Genomic DNA, 11824 nt, shown 5'->3' with positions numbered 1-11824 from the left:
ATCTTTGTTTCATAACATTTCCAAAAGCCAATTCAATAGTTAGACACATTACCAACATGTTGCATGAGGCATAGAATAATACAGCATTTCAGAACAAAAACAGTGATTTAAAATGCTCAGCCCACAGCAACAATATTAAGTTTATAATCTAAAAGGTTAACAAATGGCTTACTGTGCTGTATTTAAAATACAAGTACATTTTACATCTCTAAGGGTAGAAAAGGCAAGAACTACATTAATTGCTGGATTCCAAGCTACAGATTTCTCCTGAGTTCACTGGAAATGTATGGAATATTTGCCAGATCTTAAAGCTTTTTTTTTTATATTGGCCAAAAAGTCATCACAATCTTTAAATAACTATAAATAACCTTTCCATAAGATATGAAACTTGTTAACTCATCAACTGTATAGACTGCGCTTTTTTTAATGCACTTAGTTTTAAACTGCTTTTACGTAAACAGTTAAAGTGCATCAGTTACAAATAATGAACCACTTCGTTATCATTATTGATAAAACATAATCATAGTTATAATATTAACAACTAAAATGACTATAATTAGTACTGCATTCAAGCAGATAATCTATGTATTAATCTATGTAATACTGTCCAGCAGAACTAAAGAACTTCTAAAAAACAAAACAAAAAAAAACATTTTATTTAATTCTTAACAAAAGACAAGATAAGCTTCACTTCTCCTTGAACCAGCAACTAGGCAGTTTTCTTTGAAAAGAAGGAAACCTAAATCCCCTCAAATCCATCTGTTAAATTTGTCACAGGCTTACATTATTTCTACAGCACTGAAACCATATATGAAAATGTTTTTGGGTTTAGTGGAAGCGGACACTTTTTTAAACGAATGAAGACCTAACTTGTGAAAATCAGGCACTAACAAATGACATGTACCGTCTATTATCCATGGGCACTGCCTAGAGATAACTTCAGCATTCCGCTCCATGCCATCCTGCTACAATCATCACACCCCGCAACCCTCAATGCAATGCTCTGAGTCCCTGTAACCAACCGTGAGATTGACATTGCAGTGGAGGTAACAGGAAGGTGTGCAAGAGAGCAGAAAGTCAAGATTTATATAATCAGTGCTCTGGATTCAAGTACTCCTTGGGCACACATGAAAATAAAACCAAGTATGTGCAGGCACCTAGGCTCTATGTGCCTACTTTAGGCTGGTTAACTTTTATAGATTGCCAAGTTTATTTCTTAGGTAGCAAGTCCATAAACTTACCCCATCTGTTCTAGGAATCCTGGTTCAACTTATAATAATTTGTCAATAATGTTTTATGCATAGCTAAAATCTTTTTTTTCTCAAACAGATAATGTTTTAAAAATATATACATTGTTTGGCGTACTGTTTAATCGTTCACAGACTCAAGTTGCTTATCTACTTTTTGCTTTTAGTTGCAAAAAATAAAAACAAATAAGCTAAAAGTTGTTAACCAACCTAATGAGGCCAATGTACACATACATATGATAACATATTATAATGAACAAGTGCTATTTATGATGTTGAATTATTAATCTCTTTTTTCAAGTGCACACTTTAAATAAACACAATAGAAAGCCTAGCTGTCTACATGAATGGTATATAGTTTTAGAGATGTATAATAAATAGTCTATCTGGCTGTAAAAAAAAAAAAAAACTGTTTCTCCTTCCCCACCATTTGCATTAAACAATTCAAATACCAAACAGAATCCGTTTACTAGGAGTGTCCTATTGTTGTGGAATGGCTTACATAGTAAAAGGGGTACACTCTCATATTATAAAAGGGTATCCCACCTCTTACTCACAAACCCTCCACACATCTCCCAAAAATATTTTTGCATTGTTCTATTTTTTAACACATTTTTATGTGTTCCTGATCATCAAAAGTATTTAAAAATAACTAAGAAATCAGTATATACAAATTACAATGTCTGCAGAGCTTGAATTTAAGCCAAGCATGAGGATACTTGGGTTCTTTCAATACAAATATTTTATCATTGTGTTGTAGTGCATACTGTAATAACACAGTACAACAGATTTAAGGGATCACTAAACCTATAAAAATGGTATTCTATGTAAAAGAACTACTAAGAACATTTATGAACATGTATTTAAAAGTAACAACAACCTCAACAGAGACAGGATTATGTGACAGTGTCGTCTACTGCTCTGTATGAGCAGCAGTTGGAAGTTGTATTCTACTGAGGTAACCGTCAGTTAAGAGATTGAAATTTGAAATCTTTAAAGTTTCTTAATTTTTTATTATCCCCTTTTGGCAAGGGGCAGCTAAAAGAGGCTGCCTATCATTTGATTCTAGAGTCAACTACACAAAGGTTGTTGTGTTTTTTTATGAAGTTTTTTCAGATTTCATAATTTTTGTAAATATAAAAGATTTTGTTATTACATATGTGACTTTTTAGATTTAGTGGTCCTTTAAAAACTGTACCTGTCACCAATGCAGGAAGGCATTTTAAAAGCTGAAAACATTCAGCCAATCAATTCATCCTGAAATAGTAACATCACCATGGTGTGGGACATGTCACTGTAGTAATAAAATGTAACATATAAAAGGATTTATCTCAAAATATTGGTTCAGCCTACAAAATGACTGCCTCTGTAAAGTATAGACAGGTACATTATTATACTCATGTTGAAAAGAGCAGGTGCCTTGTTTCACATTTAACAATGGGAGAAACAAATAAAAAAAAATAGAAAAAAAAAAAAAAGGAAAGCTAAGCACCTAAACACGGATCAACTGTATTTCAAGTGAATTTATACTTTAGGCCACTCAGAAAAATATATAATTATCAAAAAAATGAAATAAAATAAAATAAAAAGTGTTGCATATGCAGTCAAGACCAAATACAAACATTTAATTTTGATATATTGCAATCATTGTTTAAGTTAAAAAAAATATTTTCAGACACTACCTAGTGTCATTATGTTCTTGCTTGGCAGAGAGCACTTTATCCAAGGGACTTGCAATCAAGATATTCTGCACACTGGGCCTGTAGAGGGAATTGACCACAAACCTTGGCTAGTTCTGTGGCATTTTTTACAGGTTCCAAATAACATCATTGGGAAGGCACACAAACAGACATTCTATTTCAAATGCTTTGAAATCAGATGTAATACCCTGTGTTTTTTTTTTTTTAACAAGGAATGCCCCAAAGGCTCTTTTCTGCATGTTTCATATAAAAATATGGTTTCTTCTTAATTACCAATGCAGAGACCATATAGCTGGCTTTCCACATATACAAATGCTCAGTCTCATTTTTAAATTATGAAAATATTCCAAGAAAGTTTTTAGTGTTAAATAAAAAATTTCATACAAAGGACCATCAGTTCTTTTTCTCTAAATAATTTGAAGGCACCCATCCTTTAAATGGTTTTACACCGTCAAGGATATGGCAGTACCACCAGCCATTTGGGTTCTTCTCCAAAACTTCCATGGAAATGCCTTCTTGAAAGCCAACTGTTTCATCATCTCCTTCATAATCAGCAATGGAGATATACATATCTTTAAGGTTATTGTGAATAAACTGAGATTTCTCAATAGGCTTTGGTCGGACTGTTGACACTGGGATTCCATTTCTTTGTGGAGATCTGACTGATTGTTCTGGCTGTGATGTATCAGCTTCAGATTTATCAGCCTGCTTTAATTTTGACTCATTGGCTTGGCTACGAACAGTGTTAAAAGAGGAGTTTCTCCTAACAGACCTCAAATGATCAGTAGCTGAAAGTGATTCATTCCTACGCAAATGGCAAGAAATATTGTTTTCCTTAGGTGGTGGGGAAACAAACACTGACTGAGGTCTTACAGCAACTTGTTTTACTCCATTTCTTAACTTTACAACATTGCTTACTGGAACTGTAGTTTTAGAAAATCCACCTGGTGGTCTGGAAGGAACTGGAGGTGTTGCTGTCTTGGTCTGGTTAATAGTATTTAGTGCTTGAACTCGTTTTTCTATCTTTTCCAGACTGTTGGATTTATTTTCATTTTTTCTATATTTTGTAGATTCAGGCTCAGGCACAGAGCAGTCATGTTGTTCTAGGAAATGAGATGGTGCCCAGCCTTCTGAATCTTTGAATCTTACATACCACCACCCACTATCTTGTTTCTCCAGGACTTCCAATTTTGCCCCCACAGGAAAGCTAATTTCAGAGTCCATGACTTTCTGATAGGTGCTTGTCGCTGTATAGAATTTTTTATCATTGTTATCTTCAAGTTTTTCTTTGTTATCTAGGCATATAAAAGAGGTGGTGGAAGTAGGAGTAATGTCTACGGAACTTCTCCTTGGTGGGCTTTCAATGATGTCAAATACACTTTTTGGTGGACTTTCAGATTCTTCACTTTTTGAACCTTTAAGCCCACTTTTCAGTTGTCCTGTTGGTCTCAGTTGCCTTCGCAATGTGCTAATGTCCATTTTTTCCTGGCTTTGGGAATCGGTCTTATTTAAGAAGGGTTTTGGTCTAACAGATGGTTTGGCTTTGGTTGATGGTAAAATTGCAGGTTTTTGCTCAGCATCTTTTTTGATTGCAACCTTTTGCACCGAACGTATACTAGCATCTGAAACAGACCTGGGTTTTTTCTCTTCATTTGTGGAGAAGGTTACATTTTTTCCCATTTCTTGTTGGGCATTTCTTTCTGCTTTATATTTTAGAAGTGGTGGTCTTGAAGTTGTTGCAGTAGGCGAACTTTTGTGAATCAACATGGAGCTTCTCTGTGAATCAGAATCTCCACTTGATTCTTTATTCATTGCAGAGTCATCCACATAAGGGCGGAATCCATCATTTTCATAAATAGTTTCTTCCTCAGTCACATCTTCACTGGATTCCCCAACTTTAAACTTTGGTCTCTGAAGTGAAGAAACAGGAGAAAGCTTTGAAGGCTGAAACATACTTTCAACAATTTCATCTTCTAAATGTGTTTGAGAAATTGAATCGATCACATCAGACTCTATGTCAAAATTGATAGCTGGAACATCATATTCTGGTTCCTCATATATTTGTTTTGAAGGAGAGTCCTTAGTCTCAATGGTGCAGCCAATACTAGTGGCTGAAACTTCATCTGTATTTTTTGGTTTTGTTGGTGGAGCAGGTGGTGGAACTTTTGGTCTTGTCAAAGTGCTAGTCCTTCGGTTTAGATTTGGTTTCTTTCTTTTGTCGATATAGGAGGAGGGTGCCCATCCTTCTTTTTCACCAATCTGGACATACCACCATCCACCAGAATTCTTATCAATGACCTAAAAAAGCAAGAAAATATCAGTCACTTACATTATTTGATGATAGTTTCCTAAATTGTGTCTTTTGACCATATCATTCAAAGGCAAGTTTAAATTGCAATAAATGGCTTAAGTATTTTATGTGGTTCCTCCGTGAAAAAATTATTAAATCATACTCCGGTGGGCCGGGGCGACGTACCCCCCTCCCGCCCCCTTTTTTTTCTAGTTTTTTCCTCTTGGTTCTATAAGCCCCTTATGGGGCTCTGAAGCGGAGGGTTGCTGTGGCGAACCGATAATGTTATGTGTTGGTCTATAAAATGGTCAGGAATACATTATTTTGCTTTCTAAAAGAATAAGTTTTGGTCTGAAAGTGGACTCTATAAGCAGTTTTATGTCAGCATTACTAATAATTCATGTTATGTATTCCTGCAAAGAAATAAAGAATTAAAAAAAGAAAAAATGATTAAAGAATGTTATCCCAACATGTCATATTCCTGATTTGTGTCTGTTGTACCATGCACTTGTGTTAAAATATCTTATTCTCTTTGTATTGCTTCCTTTGTGTGAAATACTTGGTGTTCCTGCGAGTCCCTATGCTCTCTTATTTCAAACTGACTACACTAAGCATGAAAGCACATCCATCTCAGGGTGGTCAGTTTACTTGTTGTGTGGAAGAACAGCCTACCAGTCCTCCAATGGCCAAGACTTGTGCTAATATACTCCCCTCTACAGCCATTGACAAGTAAGATCACTGTATTACTGTTTCTCTATCCCCACCTCTCCAAGCTCCTTAGGCAGCTGAGAACAGAGACTGTAATCACTTAAAGTGGTTGTAAACCCTTACAAACCACTTTGACCTACAGGTAAGCAAAGATTAAGGTTTACCTGTAGGTCCAAGAAATATCTCCTAAACCTACACGGTTTAGGAGATATTTGCCGAAAGACATGCACCGCTGTCTAAGGCGCATGCGCCGTAGACAGCGGCGCGCAGGCCCACTGAGCGCGCCGCAGTTAGCGGCGATATGCTGCGAGTGGCGGCTCCCGTGCGCATGCGCAGGAGTGATGTTATCGCGGCTCCGACAAATGACAGCACCGGAGCAGCGAGACCCCCCAAGAAGATCGAGGCTCCGGACTACAGGGAACAGTGGTGATTCGCTGGTTCCTGTGTCAGGTAAGTGACACATAATGGACTACTATGCGATGCATAGTAGTCCATTATGCTTTACCTTTGCAGGGAATCAAAGAGGAAGTAAACCCATCAGGGTTTACTTCCTCTTTAAAAATAAAAAATAAAAATGATATGAGTTTTTGTTTTATATATTATTATTATCGTTATTATACAGGATTTATATAGAGCCAACAGTTTGTGCAGCGCTTTACAACATTAGGGCAGAAAATACAGTTACAATATAATTCAATACAGGGGGAATCAGAGAGCCCTGCTTATTAGAGCTTACAATCTAGGAGGGAGGGTCAAGTTATCCAAAAGCGTAATAGCTGGGAGGGATGAGCTGATGGAGAAAATAGAAGTGCATTTGTTAGATGGAGGCAGGATAGGCTTATTCAGGGATCGCCTAAAAGTGGATACATTTGGAGACAGTCTGACAGATTGGAGTACGGAATTCCAGAGGATGGGCAGGGCTCGGGAGAAGTCCTGGAGGCAGATATGGGAGGAGGTGATGAGGGAGCTAGAGAGCAGGAGGTCTTGCGAGGAATGAAGAGGGCAATTAGGTTGGTATTTTGAGACTAGGCTAGTGATGTAGCTGGGGGCAGAGTTGTGGATGGCTTTGTAACTTATTGTTAGTATTTTGAATTTAATTTGTTGGGCGAGTGGCAGCCAATGGAGGAATTGGCAGGGAGGGGTAGCAGGCACTGAGCGTTTTGTAAGGTGGATGAGTCTGGCAGCAGTATTCATGATGGACTGAAGGGGGGATAGTCTATTTAAAGGTAAGCCAATGAGGAGGGAGTTGCAGTAGTCAAGGAGAGCGATAACCAGGGAGTAAATCAGGAGCTTTGTGGCTTCATTGGTCAGAAAGGGACGTAGTTTAGAGATGTTGCCGAGGTTGAGGCGGCAAGGTTTGGAAAGTGATTAGATGTGAGGCCAAAAGGAGAGTTCAGAGTCCAGGATAACACCTAGCATGCCGACATGTGGGGATGGGTGGATGGTTGTGCCATTGCCATTGACAGATAGTCAGGGGAAGAGGCACGTGGGGGAGGAAATATTATAAGCTCAGTTTTGGAAAAGTTAAGTTGAGGAAGTAGTGTGACATAAAGACAGATATGTCTGTTAGTAAATTAGTGATGCGTGAGGAGACTGATGGAGTGAGTTCAGGGGTGGATAGAGAGTTTTGGGTGTCGTCAGTGTAGAAATTATATTGAAAACAGTGAGAGACTTTTAACTGACCTAGGGAAGAGGTGTAGATTCGAAAATAAAAGGTCCAAGAACAGAACCTTGGGGGACCCCGATGGAGAAGGGAAGAGGAGAGGAGGAAGTAGAATTGTGAGTGACACTGAAGGTGCGTTGGGATAGGTAGGATGAGAGCCACTGAAGAGCACAGTCACAGATACCTAGGGTGTTACGTTTTTTAAGGAGGAAGGGGTGGTCAACCGTGTCAAAGGCAGCTGAAAGGTCCAGAAGTAGGAGTACAGAATAGCATTCGTTGTTTTTTGCAGTTAGTAGGTAATTTGTGAGTTTTAAAAGAGCAGTTTCTGTGGAGTGTTGAGGGTGAAATCCAGATTGAAGGGGATCAAGATAGTTATTCTTAATGAGGTGGTCACTCAGTTGGTTGTTAACCAGACATTCAAGGAGTTTAGAGGAAAAGGGGAACAAGGGGATAGGACATAGATTGTTAAGATTGGTAGGGTCCAAGGATGACTTTTTAAGTATGGGGGTGACCAATGCATTTTTTAGAGCATTGGGGAATATGCCAGAGTTGAAGGAGAGATTGAAGATGTGGGTTAGAGAATGTAGGATAGAGGCAGAGGGCGACTGTAGTATTTGAGAGGGTGGTTAGGTGTGCGTTAGAAAGGAGTTTAGCAACTTCATCTGTAGTAGCAGGTTTGAATAAAGGGAGTTTCAATTGTACTTGATGACATGGGGCCTTAAAGCGGTAGTAAACCCGCAAATTTTTTTTTTTTAAACCTGCAAAGCAAAAGGCATAATGAGCTAGTATGCACTGCATACTAGCTCATTATGAAATACTTACCTTAGAACGAGGCCCTGACATCTGGCCCGATCCACGCCGAGGGAGCTGACATGCTCCCTCGGCGTCTCTTCCGGGTATCGCGGCTCCGGCCACTCACAGCGATATCGTCACTCCCGCGCATGCGCGCAGGAGATTTCAGTCCGGCCGGATGAGCGCTGCCGGATTTTCACGGCGAGAACCCCCTTGTGCGCATGCGCCGCTGCAGTCAGAGGCGCATACCGAGGGGAATATCTCCTAAACCGTACAGGTTTAGGAGATATTTTTTTTACCCACAGGTAAGCCTTATTATAGGCTTTCCTGTAGGTAAAAGTTAAAAAATTGACCATACAACCACTTTAACTGGGGGAGATAACTGTAGAGTGGTAATTTCATCACGGATTGTATCAATCTTGTTTTTGAAATGATTAACAATCTCCTGGGCAGTGAGTGAGTCAGTGGGTGGAGGATGAAGTAGAGTTGAAGGTAGAGAATAGTTTACAGGGACTGGATGAGAAGGTGTTAATAACAGTTGTAAAATAGGTCTGCTTGACAGTGTGAAGGAAAGAATAGTATTTTTGGAGGGCAGATTTATATCGGTTGAAATCTTTGAGAGACTTAGTCTTGTGCCACAGACGCTCAAGAGCGTGGCTACGTTTTTTTGAAAATTCTGGTGTCATCTGTTTGCCAGGGTTGTAGGGGTCGAGGCCTGATTTTGCATGTAGTGAGGGGAGCGAGCTTGTCCATTGTGGAGGACAGGGATTTATTTTAGATGGAAGTGGCTTGGTTGGAATACAATACAATACAATATATATCAATACAAAAGGTTTGCCTTTCATGGTAAGGGTTCACATACACTTTAGTCAAATGATTTTTATTGAGAATATACGAAAAAGAAAGTGAACATGTACATGCCCAATCCAGGCTGAAATGCGTTGAATTACATCATACAAAAGGACATTTTGTAAACTGAGTACCTAGCAAACACAATACATGTGTATTTCACATTGCAGAAGTCTCCATCACTTTAATCATATCACTAAATGTGAAGAATGTGCCGCATATAACATACCGCATCTTAACCTGAACATGTATAGAAAAACATTAAACCTTCTTTGATAGAAGATTAGTAGAAAAAATTAGTAACTAAAAGAAGCTAAAGAGAAAATTAGAAGATAGGAGGAATAAAGGAAGAAGAGAGTTTGGAGTGTGAGATTTTAGATAATGGAATCGAGGGTACAGGAATGAAATGTAGATGACCCATCGCATAAATGTACTTTACATATCCAATTTCCCTGAGGAGGCATGCCATACAAACCAATTATTCAAGTACCGTATATACTCGAGTATAAGCCGAGATTTTCAGCCCCTTTTTTTAGGCAAGCAATATTTTTTTTTTCAAGCAATATTACATATAAAAGCTTTCTATATAATTAATATAAACAGAGAAGCAGATACCAATGAATGAACGGACCCTGTGTACTGTTACCATTGAAAATTCTTTTTAACATAACATTAGCAAGAGCCTATAAAATTAACAAAAACCCTAATTTCTTAACCTGTACTAGAAAAGTGGATGTGCTCTGACAAAATGCATGAAATAGTGACAGATTACATACAGTGGATATAAAAAGTCTACACACCCCTGTTAAAATGTCAGGTTTCTGTGATGTAGAAAAATGAGACAAAGATAAATCATTTCGGAAAATTTTTCCACCTCACAAACTAAAATCTTTTGGGGTGGAATTGTAAAAAAAAAATAATTAAATAATGTGGTTGCATAAGTGTGTACACCATCTTATAACTGGGGATGTAGCTGTGTTCAGAATAAGGCAATCATATTCAAACTCATGTTAAATAGGAGCCAGTACACATGCCTTCATTTAAAGTGCCTCTGATTAACCCCAAATAAAGTTCAGCTGTTCTTACATAGTTACACAGAAGGTGAGGTCGAGAAAAGACACAAGTCCATCAAGTCCAACCTATGTGGGTGATTATATGTCTGTATGACCTTGTATATCCCTGCATGTTGTGGTCATTCAGGTGCTTATCTAAAAGTTTCTTGAAACTATCGATGCTCCCTGCTGAGACCACGGACCGTGGAAGGGAATTCCACATCCTTACAGTAAAGAACCCTCTATGTTGGTTAAACCTCTTTTCTTCTAATTTTAATGAGTGGCCACGAGTCTTGTTAAACTCCCTTCCATGAAAAAGTGTTATTCCTATTGTGAGGTCACCAGTACAGTATATGTAAATTGAAATCATATCCCCTCTCAAGCGTCTCTTCTGCAGAGAGAATAAGTTCAGTGCTCGCAACCTTTCCTCATAACTAATATCCTTCAGACCCTTTATTAGCTTTGTTGCCCTTCTTTGTACTCGCTTTGTTAGCTGCAGCTTGGCATTGCATGCCATTGGTGAGCCTATCATCTACTAGGACCCCCAGGTCCTTTTCCATCCTAGATTCCGCCAGAGGTTCTCCTCCCAGTATATAGATTGCATTCATATTTTTGCAGAATGCATTATTTTACATTTTTCTACATTGAGCCTCATTTGCCATGTAGCTGCCCATCCCATTAATGTGTTCAGATCTTTTTTCAAGGTTTCCACATCCTGCAGAGAAGTTATTGCCCTGCTTAACTTAGTATCATCCACAAATACAGAGATTGAACTGTTTACCTCATCCTCCAGGTCGTTTATGAACAAATTAGGATCTGGACAGGATTGGTCCCATTTATTAGGATTTGGACAAGATTGGTTCCAGCACACAACCCTTGGGATCCCACTACCCACCTCTGACCATTCTGAATACTCCCCATTTATCACCACCCTCTGAACTCACCCTTGAAGCCAGTTTTCAATCCATGTACTCACCCTATGGTCCATGCCAACGGACCTTATTTTTTACAGTAAACGTTTATGGGGTACTGTCAAATGCTTTTGCAATATCCAGATACACCCCCTCTATGGGCCGTCCTTTATCTAGATGGCAACACATCTTCATAGAAGTTTAAAATATTGGATTGGCAAGAACGATTCTTCATGAATCCATGCTGATTACTGCTATTGATACCGTTCTCATTACAAACATCTTGTATATCCCTTATCATCCTCTCCAAGAGTTTACATACTATTGATGTTAGGCTAACTGGTCTGTAATTCCCAGGAATGTATTTTGGGCCCTTTTTAAATATTGGTGCTACATTGACTTTTCTCCAATCAGCTGGTACCATTCCACTCAGTAGACTGTCAGTAAAAATTAGGAACAATGGGCTGGCAATTACTTGACCGTGTTCCCCAAGTACTCTCGGGTGCAAGCCATCTGGTCCCGGTGATTTATTAATGTTGAGTTTCCAAATTCAAATTTTAATTCTGTCCTCTGTTAACCATGGAGGTGCTTCCTGTGATGTGTCATGAGGAT

At 38.6% G+C, this 11824-nt stretch overlaps 1 protein-coding gene across 7 annotated transcripts in view; it reads right to left on the bottom strand.

Annotated features, from left to right (window-relative positions):
- Positions 1–633: 633 nt before the first annotated feature.
- SH3PXD2A (SH3 and PX domains 2A) overlaps positions 634–11824 on the bottom strand; it is a 472602-nt gene continuing 461411 nt past the window's right edge. For all 7 annotated transcript variants that reach the window (XM_077455261.1, XM_077455259.1, XM_077455260.1 and 4 more), the window contains one exon: positions 634–5245. In XM_077455261.1, coding sequence (XP_077311387.1) covers positions 3341–5245 — 1905 coding nt within the window. In that variant the 3' untranslated portion in view covers positions 634–3340. The remainder of the gene's footprint in view (positions 5246–11824) is intronic.

Source organism: Lithobates pipiens, unplaced genomic scaffold (assembly GCF_037356315.1).
Source record: "Lithobates pipiens isolate NorthernLeopardFrog02 unplaced genomic scaffold, aLitPip1_a1.2 Scaffold_25, whole genome shotgun sequence".
In the NCBI taxonomy this organism is placed as follows: Eukaryota; Metazoa; Chordata; class Amphibia; order Anura; family Ranidae; genus Lithobates; species Lithobates pipiens.
This window is presented reverse-complemented; position numbering and strand designations above follow the sequence as displayed.